The 16,718-nt window shown below is 42.3% G+C and overlaps 1 protein-coding gene across 4 annotated transcripts in view; it reads right to left on the minus strand.

Annotated features, from left to right (window-relative positions):
* MRTFB (myocardin related transcription factor B) overlaps positions 1 to 16,718 on the minus strand; it is a 92,507-nt gene that overhangs the window by 46,617 nt on the left and 29,172 nt on the right. For 2 of the 4 annotated variants that reach the window (XM_066640428.1, XM_066640427.1), the window contains exon 1: positions 7,298 to 7,545. The exons of the other annotated variants lie outside the window; for them this stretch is intronic. In XM_066640428.1, coding sequence (XP_066496525.1) covers positions 7,298 to 7,418 — 121 coding nt within the window. In that variant the 5' untranslated portion in view covers positions 7,419 to 7,545. Of the gene's footprint in view, positions 1 to 7,297; positions 7,546 to 16,718 lie in introns of those variants that run through there. 4 annotated transcript variants of the gene reach the window in all.

Here is a 16,718-nt window from a genome sequence, read left to right on the forward strand (position 1 = left end):
ACTTCAGCCCTCTGTATGAAACGAGTTTGACACCCCTGGACTAGACTGAAGGTTAACAGGAAGAAGTTAAGTTCCTGCTTCTAATCTAGTTTGGACCAGAAGTTAACTAGTCTAGAACTTAACTTCTAGTCTAATCTAATGGGCACGAGGGTGCCCTTCTGGACCAACTGATAACTGAATGCGTGGATACTGGATTCACAGTTACAGGGGGTTGCCTGTATTTCAGTAATGCTGTAATATACATATGCAGTTCTTGCAAGTATTTCAAATGAACATTTTATTCCCCTTCCCTTTCTAGTAACCATAATACAGCACTGGGCAACTGCTGATGAAACGACCTGCTCTCCAAGGTCAGCAGGGGAGGCTTTTTCGAAGTTCAGCTGCTACAGGAAGTCTGGCAGCAACTCAGCAACTTTCTCTACAGTGACCCCCTATATGTGGAACTCCCTACCACTAGAAAACAGTTTGGCTCCCTCTGCCCCCATTTTAATGGCAACTGAATACCTATCTATTTTCTTTAGCTGCAAAGATTTAATGGTCTGAAGACAGAAACTGTGTAAGCACATTCACCATGGAAACCTAACAGAGCCAACTCCTATTCATTTGAACCCTCAGCTACCCTAGTAGTCTTCCTTGAAGCAGAAAGCATGCAAAAATGAGGAGGCCGTAGTTATACATTTATCCCTACAAGAACAGTTTACATATTTATGTAGTTCCAAATGTCTCAAGATGCAGATTAGGGTTTTTATTTTTAAGAAGGGCGATAATATTGTCTTTATTCCATTATGCTCAAAATTTAAAACATCGCAACAGCCATTAGAACTTTGAAAAAAATTATCCTAAAGTAAGCTTGCGAAGGCTAAGAAACCTGGCGATTTTTACTTGTATTACTCATCTTCTATGCTTCCAGAGTAACATATTTAGATAATAGTGAGTTCCTTGGTTTCCATAGCACCAATACTTCCAATGGAGAGTGATGCTGGAAGATGGTATTAACTACATATTGATAAGCGAGCATTGCTAGTTGTGATTTTTGTGGCATTTTATGATGGCCACGGTCTGAAATCCATGGCCATGTTCTGAAATCACTTCCATACACAGTATACAATTATTCCTGAAAACAAAAGTCAGTCTTCACTTAGATGCAGCTCAGCCCGTGGTAGTGATACTCAAAATGAGGAGTAGAACTCCTTCAGGTGCTGTGACCAGTTCTTTACCAATTACCAAAGCACCTCCCTTGGCTGATTTGAAGGCAATCCCCAAATCAGTTGGTGCTATGGATCATGCAGCCAACTTTCTGTCCTTTGCAACTTTCTGTTTCCTTAACAGGAATCTTGTCCCTCTTCCTTCAGAGCATGGGTTACAAGACCTGGGACAAAAATGAATATTGCCAGGTGACTAGACAATACCAAGGTTTACATTTTGCCTCCTTGACTTAGGTAGGCTCATGACTGTACTATCTGGGAAAAAATCTATAAGGTGTAGCACCTCCAAATTTTGGACCATCCCCAAAAGTGCAAGAATAAATTAAGCAAGTGTCAGGTTTACTTAATTTGTTCCAAGGACAACATTTGTGACATGTTTAATTCAGAAATTCTGAACATAACACCTTGGTAGCAATAATAATAGAGGAAGAGAAACTTACAGAAAAGGAGAGCAATCTTCAGGGACAAGAACCTTCATGGTTTGGTCCCTGGAAGATTTGTTTTCAAATCTACAACACCTACCATCAAACCAATCATTTCACCATAAGGATCATAATCATTAAGTTTCCTTCCTCCTGCAGAAGGACAGGTTATAAACCAAGGGTTAGAAACTGAAGAGGAAGACAGACGTCATGATAACAAGACATCTTGCATCTCAGATTTAGGTTGCAGGGAAAACCATGAAAGAACCTCCCCACCACCAAAGTAAAATTTACTCTGTCTAATTACTTTTAAAGGTAACTTACTACAAGATTTATTAAACTGAACTTCTATAGTTCGTAAATTCTACAGGTCAAAGTAAATGAAGTACTGTAAATCTATATTTTGATACTGATACCTACCAGCATGTACAGTATTTTCTGTCAATCTTTTATCTAGAAAAAAAATAAATAAACAGATTCAATAAAACTGAATCTCAAATAGTGACAGAGGACTTGAGTATTCCATGGGCTGTAACATTCTTTTCTGATTTAGAGAATGCCAGAAAATATAAACCACTTAAGTGTTTGTTACTTGTAAGCAAAACACATTTAATCTTGACCATCCAAAGCTGGTCTCCTATTTTTTCACATTAGTGGTTTTCCTTTGTAAAGTCAGAGCAAGTTGTGACACTTGGCAACAGAGATTGTATTTTTTCAATAACTCAAGAAGGGCTACTGTAAACATCTTTAGATTATCAGGAAATAACCTATTACTGATGGAATTCTTAAAGCTGCTGTGGATTTTCCAAAGGAAGAAGGGATTCTGGGTAACCAACAAAATAAGACAAAACCAGGGTGACTGCAACAGGATACTTGTGAGCTCTTTGGAGTGTTGTAGAAAGGTTCACATCTTTATGGATTAGCATTAACCTAAGACGCCTGATCCTAAATTACTGCTAGCATTTCACTTTCTGCATCCTAGAGGGGTTTTTGTGTGTGTCAAAATCTTCATGGGTTTATGTGTTAAAAATGCTCTTTGAAAATGCTCTTCTCCTGCCCTATCAGAAAGACTTCAAGCAGGGGGATGATAAAAAGTCACTAGCTCATATTTTTTAATGAGTTATCATTATATTATTTTTTTGGAAGGTAACAACAATCATTTAAATATTGATAATGTTTTCTAAATGCTTACAATGTCATACTAAGGAAAAATGCATAACAGAACCATAAGCCTGGCAATCATCAGTGAAATTTTCTAGTAATTATTTTGTTTAAAAAAATGCAAATGAAACCCTTTACTGGGAGCATTTTTTAAAATGGGTTTCTTCTGGGATTCTGACAGCCGAGTTTGGGGGGGGGGGAAATTACAATCTCCTACTGTGCAGATATATAAACTCTGCATGTACAATAGCATTACTTAAATGTTATTCACTCCCATCTGTAAGATGAAAGAAGAGTGCGGGAAGATGAAAAGGAAAAAAACTTGAAGCTGCAGTAGCTTACTTGTTCACAACACTGAAGGCCACAAGGAAATCATTTTATAAAAACGGAATGCCAGAGATTATTTACATATAATTTACATAACTGAAGCAGATGCTAAGCCACAGATGGCTAATATGATGTACTGGTTCAGATATTCTTAGCCGACAACTGTGAAACCAAAATGTGAACGATCTTGAGCTAAACCTAGAACCTACAGAAATGGGCTTTGGATGTTTGAGAATCATATACTCTGAGATGCTTTTCCTTTGCTTTCTGCACTTAAACATCATTGTGCACAAACACAAATTCTTACTTTTTAAAAATTAAGATTCTGAGGACTCTAAGAGCCTGATTCCACTGCCAGGCAGTGCCAGTGCTGACACTGAGTAGCATAAATGTGTTGTAAAGCACTTTCCAAAACCCAGTAAGTAAGCTGCACCAGCGGGCAGCCTGCACTGTCCTGTGGTTGCCACATTCCATCTGACAGCCACCAGAGCAGGTATGATTTGCACAGGGAAACAGAGGGGCAAGAGGGTGTTCTGGAGGTGCTAAATAGCTTGTGAAGATCTGAGAAGCCCAACTGAGCAGGCTGCTCAGACCCTTACCATGAGAAGATCTCCCACCTGCTTGAATCCCACGCTGGATACAGCGTGGGCCTGGCAGCCCCGCTGCATTAGCATTGGGCTGTAAGAAGGGTTCAAGAGCTGTACAGATACGCTTAGGTGCATGCTCTCCTCCCCTGGTGCTAAAGAATGATGCAAAGAGGACAGCGATTTTCCCCTGCAGTTCCATAATGAAAAATAGTACATTCCAGCTACACAGACAATGGATCTATAAGGACATACTATGCGCTACAAATGCCTTTCACTTTTTGTATCTTTCATTACAGTGGTGTCCTTCCTTTCTTCAACCTGCAAAACATTCCTCCTAAATCTTCTATAGTTGTCTTCCCCAGGCAGTTTCCGAAGGCACTTATATTGCAGTCTGCATTATGTTTTATAAAATGACTGGACCTGCTAGGAGCCTATCATGCTATTTATCTAGAATTCTATCCTGTCTCATTTGTAGGACTCATGGCTGATTACAGCTCCAAGTAACACGTAGAAAATATTCAACAAGATCAGGTTAAAACTAGATGTCATCCTTGAAAATTAACCCTAGCTACTGACAGTGCATGTATAGGGGAAAGTCATGTTTGCCTCTGGACAAGGAGTCCACACCCATTAGAGCTGATCCTTATTGCTCTGTAAGTGCCCACCTTCTTGCAGTGGCAACGCTGGTGTGAGCATCTTGGCCAAGAGATTCATGCCAACTTCTTAGTCTCGACAAGTTCAAACGGGGTTCCTCTTGGATAGAGGAACCCAATGGATGAGGTGGTGTTCTTTCAGAGGATGTCAATTGGTCACTGGGAAGAGGAATAGGAGACTCAGCAGAGGCAGCATCTCCTCCCTTTCACCCTCCCCAATGGTGGATGGGGGGAGGGACAGACATTCTGACCTCTTCTTCCTATCCTCTGAGAGTTGGAGGAGGAGGAACTACTGCTGATGCAGACAGTTCTCTCCATTCACTGGTTCTTCACCAGGGAAATGGGCAAGGCAGAATCTTCATCACTAGCAGTTCTTCTTGCTGTTCTCTGAAGCAGGGGAACTGCAACTGAAGATCCCCCCCCCCAATTTACCTGATCTCCACTGACAAGTTTCTCTGACCCTCCAAGGCTATTTACAATATATACCCTCCTATTTGCCAAGGAGAGGGTAGAAGGAACTGCTGCTTGCTGTCAAGAACTTGCACCTCTTTCACTGTTAAATTCTCCCAGCTGAGGAAGGGTTGCAGTTTGCTCTAGAGCCCATTACAACCTTGGGCTTGGCAAATGAACAGGAGCACAAATGAACAGGTCTTACAATCACACTAAGGTTTTAGTGGCTGGATGAGTCTAAAACATGATTTAAAATGTTGCTTGAGTCTTCAAGCCACAGATTAAAACACATTGTAGGATCTAGTCCCAACATTTCATTTTCAACTGTGGAAATGGGCTCAACCTTCCACTTCTGTGGCTTGAAGACTCACTTTTAATTATGTTTTAGTCTTACAATGCTGTTAAACTCTGGGTGAGTTTTCAGAAGAAAGAAGCTGTTGGTATGAAACAGACACTCAACTCACCTTTCTCAGAGCTCTTCCTCTCTTTACAAAGATGGATTGATCGAAAAGGAATTGCAAAAAAAAAAGTGGGGGTACATACATAGGGGGGGAAATGCTGCATTCAGTATGTAGGACCCAACTCATAAACATAGCATTTCAGGCGCAAGGTTTAAAGGTCATAGGGCTGCTATGTGAACTAAATTAATTTGTACACCACCCTGAGCTCCTTGAAGGAAATTTGAGATACAACTGTAAATGAAGATATTCAAGGTAAATCCCATACAGCATCAGACTATCTCAAGATTATGGAAACATTAATGGCAACTGAAATCTCCCCAGCTGATGAAAGTCATTCCTGGCCACCTCCGCAACCTGGTATCTGGTTTACACTGGGTCCCCTAAATGCAATCAGCTGCAGCACTGCAAACACATGAGAGAACACTGACGCAAACCAAGCTGTACATGAAGACCGTGGGCAGCCATTTCTATGGTCGCTGCTTGCTGGCATGAGAAAGGGCTGGGGCTGCTTATATGTGGACCAAACCAGATTCAACTTTAAACACACTATTCGGTCCTCTGCGTTTGGCTTTCTGTATAAGAGAAGCTATGGGGTCCCCAAAAATGATTGGGATTCTGGGCAGGGGGCAACAGGTTAAATGATGCTCTTCGGACACAATGGTTCTGAGCTGGATTTGGGCCCCCTGCAGCTGCTGTTTAACAAAATGAACCATATCCATGCTGGGCCAAATTATGTATTTGAAGTCACAGCTAGTCTGCTTTGTGAACAGGGCTTCGGTGGACTGAATTCAATGTATAGTGAAAATATGGTGCATGCTTTTTGTTATGAATCACTTCTTTTAATTAGCAGTTGTGTTTTGTGGTAAGAGAAAAAGCTATTGTTTCTTCTAAGTTACTCTAAGTGGACTCCAGACATCCAGCTTTTGTTCTGCTTTCTACTTATTCAAACAAAGCAGAGAAAACTAGGAGGGCGGCAATATTATTGTCACAACACGGTGGGTGACAATCAGCATTCACAACCATTAATTTCATATTGGAACAGGTAGAAATACAACAGTGTGCTCTTTACAAAGGCATGTGGATCTAATGGGAAGTGTAGTGACACTGTCTTTACCCCAAATCCCCCATCATGCTTTTGTTCCTGGCACTTCTATTCTGGAGGGTCAGAAGGAAGGAAACACAGTCCGCTGTTTAAAGGAAGTGCCAGTTCTGTATCAAAGGAAACAAACAGCGTTCTCTGGCTCCCAACCAGAGACTCCAGAGTACTTAGGTCAAAGAACGGAAAATTGGGATGAGGTAGGTAAAGGAAGCAGGATATGGCTCTTTGGGTGTAGGGGGATAGAAGTATCGAAAGATTTAGCCTGACATATTATATGGAGAGGACAGGATCATGTCTCAAGCGAAAAAGATGTTACTTAAAGGACAAAAACAGAACTCCTGCTGACTTCTTTCTGCCTCATAATATCAGGCACACATAGGTTGACTCAGGGCAAAAATACATTCCCATTGCAGCCCAGAAAACAAGTTGGGTATGCCCAACACAGATGCCACCACAGAGTGCTTGCAAGTCTCCCAACATCATGAGATTTCTCAAAATTTTACTTTAGCTATTGTGCTGTTAAATGGTTACCAAGAGACAACTGCAAGCTTCACAAAAGCTGATGAATTTAAAGGCAGAATTTGATTAAGCATCATGAGCTGGAGCAAGTCAGCAGCCACTGTGAATTAAATCCCTGAAAAGGTATTTCTGGTTCTGTTCTGCCCCCAAATTGGGAATTCTTGACAGTGTGTTCTGGGAACTGAAGGGAGCATGAAAGGAACACCGGTTTCCAATGCAACGGAGAAAGATTCATTACTCTTCAAGCACAGCAACATGCCACAATTGAAGATGACTGTTTTGCACAGATTCATTCCTCAGCAATCTGTTCCCCCAAATAGCGCTGCTTTTGCCCATCACAAAAACCGAATCCAACCCTGCACATTTACATGGTTCTGCTTCTCCCATTTTCACCCCAAACCATGAAAACTGACCTTCCTTAAGACTTTTCTGGCTGTTCGTGTCAAGGCATTCCTTTCCTTTCAGCGATTCAATATCTCCAACAGGTAAAATCTCTAGGAAACCCTGTTGCTGCTTCTTGGAGCTATCGATCATGATGAGGTTCCTTAGCAGGGCAACATCCAGCACAGAAAAGAGAGCAATTTACAAACCAGCAGTATGCGGCTCCCTTCGCTCAATGTACTGATAATTGAGCAATTATGTCTTTAAGGCATTTGAAAGCAGCCATTACCCTTTACTTCCCAGCTTGACCTGAAAGTGCATTCAAACAGCTAGAAGCCCTTAACTCTCTCTGAGATAGGGAGGCTGAGCCGCTGAGAAGAGTCTCCAAATCCCACCTCCTTCCCCACTCAACCGCCCCTTGTCCCTCCCCTTTTCAGACACCCCAGCTCTTTCTGTACTTTGCATTCAATATGTAGCTTGATGGTCAGAATCATCTGACAAACTCTGAGTCAAGCAGTTAAAAATAAATCCCAGCAGTTGTGGAAGGAGCAGCATTTGGCAATAGCCAAGTACTGTGGTCTCTCCTTTTTCTCTGCTAGAGAAGCATTTTATGCTGCCTGATACTCGTTCTGCATGATGCTCCCACTGCATCAATAAGCAAGAAATTATCTATAGCATCAAAAGAGAGGAAGAAGAGAGAAAGCACCAGTAAGCCCATATTCATTTTTTAAAACTGTCTATAACAATGTTCCATTTGCCCACAAGGAAGAGAACCTTACATCATCTTTAGCTTAACTACTTTGCCAGCCTGGACAGGAAAGGTATTGTTGGGAAAGAGGGATGGATGTCTGAGCAATCGGTGGTGACCTTTCGACCTGGAATTGCAAAGGCAAAAGTCTGTCCAAGGCAGCCTGAGAAGGAAGTCTTCAGTGCCTTTGTGGTAGCACCAGCCAGAGGGCCAATCCAATTCCTCTTCCCATAGATATTTTGCAAAATTCCACCCCACAGCACTAACTGCTGAGCATCCCAACATTTCTGAATCAAGAGTCCTGACAACAACAGGGCCTATGCTTTAAAAAAAACAAACAACTGTGTTCAGTTAAGTGAAGAGCAAGATCATAGAGAAAACAACCCACCATGAACTGGGTGTGCTCCTGTGTAATTCCCATTCATTTCAATGGGCCCTTTCAATTGTACAATTTCAATGTACAGGACAACCTCCAGACTGGTGGTACAGAATTCCAGAAAAACTTGTATGGCGAGGTTTAGCGATACACAAGTTACAAAGCTCAGTTATGCAGGACTTTGAAAAAGAAGGATCTGTGCTCAAGGGGGAGACACACAGAAATCTGAAAGGACTCACATATTTAGGCTATATCTCAGTATGTGTTCCAGCAGCAATGTGTATGAATATATACCCATAAAGATGGGTTACAGCTGAGAAAGGAGGGAAGCAGACCATGTAGAGAAAGGAAGAAGCAGGTGCTCAGGGAAGTAAAGCTGGTAAAACTATCAATGGTGAGGAGACCAGGGTCCAAATCCTAACCAACTTTCCAGCACTGACGTAACTATGCCAATGGGGCATGTGCAGTTGGGTGGCAGTCATGGAGGCCTCCTCAAGGTAAGGGAATGTTTGTTCCCTTACCTCAGACCTGCATTGGCCTTACGTTAGTTCTGGAAAATTGGTTAGGATTGTGCCTTAGGAAAAGTATAGAGAGCAGGAGCTTAAAGGAGGAGGGTGGCAGGAACCAGGGAGAAAGGGAGAGCAAGATAAAGCAAAACCAGTGATGGGAAACTGGGGCTGGCTCTCTCCCGCCCACTCAGCCCATCTTTATGGGCATTTTTCAAGATGCTTTCCCACCAGTTGATTGGCATCTCACTGGCAAAAAGTAAAACATTAAAGCAATAAAAAGTGCTGCAATTTTCTGAGCTATAAAATGAGAACGCATTGCCTCTTCTTGTCCTACTCCACGTGGCATTCCTAATGTAGCAATGTTCAATTGCATTCTTTGTGCAGCAACACTTAGCCTCATTAAATCACCCCAGAGCACCACCTCCTCCTCCGCAGCCTTTTTGATCTGCTCTTCTCAAAGCTAGCAGGCTTTTCATCTGTTCAGTTAGTAAGTGAAGGCAGTTCTTCAATGCCAACCGTCCACAAGGATTTCTCCTTAATGGTTTCCTTAATGGAATTCATTGGCACACCCACTGCCCATTTTTGTGGCGAGAGGAAATTAGTGCTAGTATCGGGTAACTTGGCAAGCCGTTTCCATCCAATGCCTGGTTGCCAAACATTCCAGTGAACCCCAAAAGAGGAACTGTTTGCTCAGCAAAGCCATGCATGCTACTCAATTAATCGCACCAAACCATGCCACAGCATCTAAGCTATATTAAACATTTATATAATCATTAATTATATAGTCAAGACTGTGTGATGTATCCTCTCTTACTTTTTTCAAATCCCACCTTTTCTGTTTTGAGTGCAACTCCCTCGTCTGCTTTAACTAAGCCTATGTAACTGACACAACTACATATTCTTTCTTCATTTACTCCTGCTGAATCCCCTGGCTGGGGGCTGCTGTCTCACCACCCACCTGTTCAGCTGGCTGCTCTCCCCCGGCTGACCACCAGGTAAGTCAGGGGTTTGGGGTGGGCCCAAACCCCAACATTCCTAGTCCATGGCCAATAAGCCCAAACAGTTTTACTGCAGCATTAACATTTTATGTTCCTACACACCAGTAACAAATATGTTAACTGAAATAAATTTTATTGGAATAATATCTTCCATGTTGTAAGGCACAGCCTCCTCCTTCTCAACAGCGTATAATAAATTTTGGAGTACTGTATATTAGATGGGTGAATGATAGACTATGGATGTGATCCAGAGAACTGCAAGTGCATCCAATTCGCACTGCTGGCTATGAAACGCAAAAACCCTGAAGAACAGGCAGTTCTGTGACAGTGGAAAAGCTCCAACCAGGGCCAGTCTTAAGCTGATTTGCTCGATTTCACCAAACTGAGCCCTGCACTTTGAGCAGCCTTGCACCAGTGCAGCGAGCAAATTGCTCGCTGCCACCGCTGTAAACTCGGCATGTTGGAGGCTGGTGGGGCAGGTGGAATGGCTTGCCCACCCACCTCTCCTTGAATCTGATTGGCCTAAAATGGGCCTCCCGGAAGCAGTTGACAGTGATGCCATCACATCACTGCCAACTATTTCCAGGTCCCATGCTTCATGCAAAGAACCGGTACTTGTCTTGCTGCGGCTGCAGTTGCTGTGGCTGTATGGTTAGTGGGGCTGGACCCTGCAGGGAGGGTAGGGGGCCCTACAGGAATGTTCTACATTGGGCCCCACTGCTCCTGGGGCTGGCCCTGGTTCCAACCATACCTGTGGTTCATGCTTACTAGATTACAAATGCCGGCACTAGATCTTTGTCCACGTGGTTTATCCTAAAAAATAAGTCTTATTTGTAGATAGCAGCAATATTCAGCAAGCCGAGTTTATCACTGCAGTAGCTAGAGGTAGCACCCAAAATGGACCACTTTGTGAGTTTGCTTTTGCTACAAAAAATGGGCCTTTCCACCTCACAAAGGTCTGCTTGTGTTGTGCAGCAACCATGTGAAAATGAATGACCTTTGTACATTCTTGGCTGACATCCTTAGTATCCTTGCTTGTAACCTGGGAGCCCAGCCTATCTTCAAAGAGAGCGAGGGGGGGCCGTCTCTCTCTTGGGGCTATTCAAATTGCGCAACAAGATTATGTTAGTATTTGGTACTGCCAAAATATAAACAAACCACAAACTAGAAATCCAAACATTTGGGTCAGTTCTGAACGAGATTCTCTCCTATAGCAACTTGTCTTCTGACTGATGGTAACAACTCTTTGTCAGGGATATTGTTTTAGATGATCTCATCCTTCTATCCAAATGGTGTGAGATCAGTCTTTATATTGCAATAAACCTTTCATTTTTGTTTACTGGTCAAACACAGTAAGAGTTCAATAAATCAACTTAGTTTTCCCACCACAGTATAACTACTATTTATTAAGCGTGAGAAGGGGGGGGGGGAGAGAGAAGAGCTTCCTGGCAATTACAGTAAAAACAAACAATTCCTAAGGGATCTATATCAAATTTGGCAGGGTCAATGTATTCTTATACAATTATGCCAGACTATTATTTTTAAAAATCTATATTTTTTTTTAAAAAGCCCAACACATGAGCATCTTGCTGGCTCATTTTAAAAACCTCAAGTAGAGAAAATTAATGTTATGTAAAAAGAATGTGTCTGCGAAGAAATCCCAGAGGGAAAGCCGTCATACAGCGCATGAATGCCTTCTCAGAAGCAAGCCCCTCTGGTTTCAATGGGACTTAGTTTCAGGTAAGTGTGTATAGGATTGAAGCCCGCACATCACAAGGCAAACATCCCCCCCCCAAAGTCCTTTTCGTCCTGCATATCCTCACCTATCCATCCAAGACAGAAAATATGGAAGATTATATGAGAGCAACTTTCACCAACACGAAAATGTTGAGTTCTGCAGGGTTACTCCAGCAACATGGCAGACTTCCTAATTTTTCACAACTTGGAAAGCAATGCTTCAAGTGCGCATATCACACAATTTTTTCCCCATTTAAATCTATCTAATATAATCCTGACACACTATATGCTTTCTTCTCTGGAGATGGAATGATAACTAATAGCAATCAATGACACTGACAATTTAAAATAGTTTCCTTTAGGATACCCAAACACATTGGGAAGTCTGCCAGGATTACTTTAACATCAGTTTGAAATAACTTTTCTGGCTTCAACCTCTCCAACATATGATGGTGATTTAATAGATGTGAGAGTATCTGAATGCATTAAAATTGAAGGTGAAAAGGATTTACAGCTTTACACAAAACATTTCAGTGTCCAAACATCTTTCCCTGAAATGAGCAGAGTTTTACACTTACAGAAACAATGAATGTCTTATAACAACTAAGGTCTATAAATTTGCTAATAAAAAGCATTTTTATCCTCCTGAGACAGCTGCCAAGTCTTTGCCAGAAAGTAAATTTAAAGTAAAACAGGAAACACAAGAGAAATATTTCCAAAAGTTGTATAAATAGTAAGAACAAAATGAAGAAGGTGTGCAGAAAACCCTGTCCAAACATCATCAACCCCAACGGTGTCTGAATGGCTTTCTGGTGTTCCAACTGATGACCAAACTAGACATACAGTACGGTAAACATGTGCTTGCCCCATGAAAAATTTGATGGTGAATCAGTGTGCGATCTTTACTCAGTGTGTGGTTGGTCTGTGGAACTCCTTGCCACAGAATGTAGTGACGGTATCTGGCCTGGATGCCTTTAAAAGGGGATTGGACAAGTTTCTGGAGGAAAAATCCATTACGGGTTACAAGCCATGATGTGTACGTGCAACCTCCTGATTTCAGAAATGGGCTATGTCAGAATGTCAGATGCAAAGGAGGGCACCAGGATGCAGGTCTCTTGTTATCTGGTGTGCTCCCTGGGGCATTTGGTGGGCCACTGTGAGATACAGGAATCTGGACTAGATGGGCCTATGGCCTGATGTTCTTAAGTGGGGTGTGGGGATCTACTCAAAAAGGAGTATGGGAAGGGGGGGTGAAACCCAACACACAAATCCAGTCACATCCCTACCTAATCCTATGTCTGTCATAGCTTTAAATAATTTTCCACTCCCAGTAGCAGTTCACTTCTAGTACCAGAGCCAAGCTAGGAGAAAATGGCATTATGTTAAGGAGGCACTTGTGCTTCCTGCCCCTCAAATATGCCTCTTTGTTTAGAGAAGGTACTTACAGTCAGGGCTGGCTCCTGGCTTTGTGGGCCCTTGTCAACATTACATCTGCTGATAGATAACCCATCACTGCAAAGGACTAATCCTCTGGACAGAGGCAGGCAGCAGTGGCTGTGACTTGTTGCCGATTGCCCATCTGAGTGAGTATGCGTCATTGGTTGTGGTTCAGTCAGTAGTACTGATGGTGGCTGCTCTAGAAGCCATCATGGCTTGATAACTGGCTTTCTGTACAAGCAAACTAGAGGGGGGCTTCCTTTGCTTCTCTGGCAGATGAGGGGGAAGAGGAAAAGAGCACATGTATACATTAAAGAATGGAGGAGCGCCAATTGCAGGGGGTCTAATTCTATTGCTGCTGCTGCCACCCAAATACAAGGGCAAATAGCAATGGTTGCTGCTACAATCAGGGCAAAGTTTGTCAATAAGGCCTCCTGATGCTGCTGCTTAGGCTGAATACTTAGTAACAGCCCCGACAGAATGAGTGCTTTACATTGTGTTGCACAATTCCTATTTAAGAGACGAGTCTAGGCCCACTATCAGATCCCTCCCGCTTGTCTGAGGAGGTAGGAAGGAGACTGTTGAAGTTGGCCTGTGATGGTATCCTCTATTGGCAGGGATACTTCCTGTAACAGTTGTTTGGCAGTAAGGTGGGGGGGGGGGTTGCACAAGGCCCTTATGGGGAAACTAGTAGACCGTTCTGGGGCTTTTAGAGGCAAGATACAGCTTGCCTTGCCACAGTATTAATTCAGCTGAAGAACAGATCCTAAATCCTTGAATTATCTATCAAAGATAACGAGGCTGTTTGTTTAGACACTCTTTGCACTGTAGGGTGGCCTTTTAATGAATTAATTGCTTATTTCGTGACATGCCGCTGAATCTTGTTTGTAGATGTGTTTGGCTACATCAAATTAACAAGCTCAGAAAATTCTATGATCTCAGAAGAAGGGGTTGAGAAAATCCAGTTCCCTGAGATAAGGGGCTGTTCAGCAGTATCTGCTTATCAAAATAACTGGTCCACTGGAGCACAATCAGGTGAACCAAAGAGGACATGAGGGACACAAGGCTGCCAAGGTCCTGTACAAAGGAATGGCAGGGGTTTAGTGTTTATCTCAAAATGGTCCAGGTATTCAAGAAAGCCCCAACTTTTACTGTCATCATTACTCTTCTACGCAACTCAGAACAGTTAACATGGGTTTGTCATTGGTTTCTAATTCATTGGTTTCTAATGAATTTCTAATTCATCCACAAGGCTGGCTGAAGCAGCCACCTCAAGCAGCAAACTGGAAGGGGCTCTCACATCCATCTGCCTGCCTCTCTCTACAGTGCTGTCCAATACCTGAGTTGGCTTCCTCCTTGCCACTGCTTCTCCTCCCACTGTACAGATTTGGAAAGGGGGGGGGGGCAGAGCAGAAGAAAAAGTGTGAAGAAGAGGTGAGTGGAAGATCTCCATCTCCTTAACTTCTCCATCTCCTAGCAGAACAGGTGCTCCCAGACAATTCACTGGGTTGAACAACAGGTCAGGATAACTTTGCCATCTATAGCCCTTAGATAGAGAATATCTTACAGTTACAAAAACTAAAAACACATACAAGGCTTTAACAACCCTAAACCACCACCTCTACCCTTGCAAACCCAACATCTCACCTCTGTTGAGCAAACTGCTTACAAACAAAATACATCAACTTGAAAAAGATCCCAAAGTCACAGGCAAATGAACGAAGAGACATTAAAGTGACCAAGATGTACATGACCAGAACTGTAGCCTCAGCAGCCACAACTGTTAAATTGAGCACAGTATTGTTAATAAAGAAACCCTAGAAGCAAAGTTACTTAGGGAAAAACAGTTATGGAAAATTTTTCCAAAGGAATAGGTCAAAGTCTCCATAGCAACAAGCATTATTAAAAAAAATTCTCTCTCTTGCTCTATAAAAGTAATCAGGGGAGACTTACACACAAGGGTCATAACTAAGGGGCATGTAATCCAATACCTTGGGCTGGCAGGACTGCCTAGAGCTAAATTACCCCTAACAGATGCTTATCTAATCTCCTCTTGAAAAAATCTTCAGGCCACAAGAAGATTGTTAAATACACTAATTATCGCGTTAGGAATGCCATGTATAATAAGGTGTACGAGCCAGTTCTGGCTACAATTCAGGCTAAGATTTTCCATTTTAAAATTCTGCTTTCAGCTGAGAATAGGCTTGATAATTGCTAACCCTGGGAACCCTGAAAACTTTCTACTGAGAGGTTTACGTTCAAAATGATGCTGTGCACTGTGTCTGAAAACCAACCAAGCTTTTTCTATGATCCAAGAAGTAGGAACATTTTTACTATTATTATTTTAATGTAAACCCTGTCATCTTTGGAAGAAAAATGTATACTACAAACAATTTGACACTGGTTTTCTAAAAAAGCTGGAATTAGGACTGTTCCAAGACATACTTACAGTTACAAGAGTTATAGTTACTAGTATGTTATACAGTACTTATAATTATAGTTACATACTTGTAGTTACTGCTGTGGGAGTCATTGCTCCCACAGCAGTAACACATATGTTACTGCAGGCTACAAGTGGCTTGCAGACTTCTCATAAGATAGGCAAGTGTCACAGGCAAGGAACCATCTGGCAAGGTTTCAGCCCTGGACCAACACCCCAGGGTTATCTTTGGAATACAAGATTTCAAAATGTACACAAGATGCAGTGGGGTGCCCCAACAGGTGCCCCTACCTGTAACAAAACTGGCATAGATTATCAAGTCCAGGGCTCTGAAAAAGTAAGAAGGATCAGTTACACTTAAATCTTTTTTATTTTCCCTTAATACACTATAAAGGTATCCTCTGTGCCCAACAACCAGAGGGGTCCAGAAGTGTTCCAATGCACACATGAAGCTCTTGCTTCTCAGCCACCACAGAATACGGGTGCAGGTCCTAAACACCCACCCCAATGCAGTGAGCATGGCAATGTGTGCATGTTGTAAGGGTTCATTGAGTACGCTGGATTATGCACAAGCACAATTTCTGGATCACAAGCACATCCCCACGTTACACAAGCATATTCCTTAGCGCACTGACAAATCAATTACTTATTTGAAAACTACCGTGTTTACTTGGGGGCTGGTTTGTCAGTATAGGTCTGCTGTAACTGAAGTGGTAATACACAAAACCGAATGAGTCACTGAATACAAAGGGTGCAATCCTATCTGCACTTCCCTGAGAGGAAGCCCCACTAAAGACAATGGGACTTGTTTTTGAGTAGGCAAGTGTAAGATTGTGCTCTAAATTACATACAACTAAAAACAATGGCACTTCCAGGTATATGGTGAGTAACTATCGTTAATTTAGTTTTTCAGTGTGTTGACAGTATTTCTCTCCTGCCTCACATTTCAAATCTAGAATTTAAGGAATAAGGCACTTTTCTGAAGAGGACCTTTATTCCCTTGATTTTTGTTTAAACAAGACAAAGTCTACTTTCAGAACAAAACAAGTTTCTGAAAAGATAATGCTAAGAGCACAATCTGCTGAAGCACCTGGGGCACAGACAGAGTTTTTCCGGCTCCAATGGGATCCTGGGCACATGAGCAAGAGCAGAAAGTATTCCTGTAACTGCTTGTTTAGTTCAAAGAAGACTGACAGCATTTCAGCATT

Source organism: Tiliqua scincoides, chromosome 13, assembly GCF_035046505.1.
Source record: "Tiliqua scincoides isolate rTilSci1 chromosome 13, rTilSci1.hap2, whole genome shotgun sequence".
NCBI classification, from domain to species: domain Eukaryota; kingdom Metazoa; phylum Chordata; class Lepidosauria; order Squamata; family Scincidae; genus Tiliqua; species Tiliqua scincoides.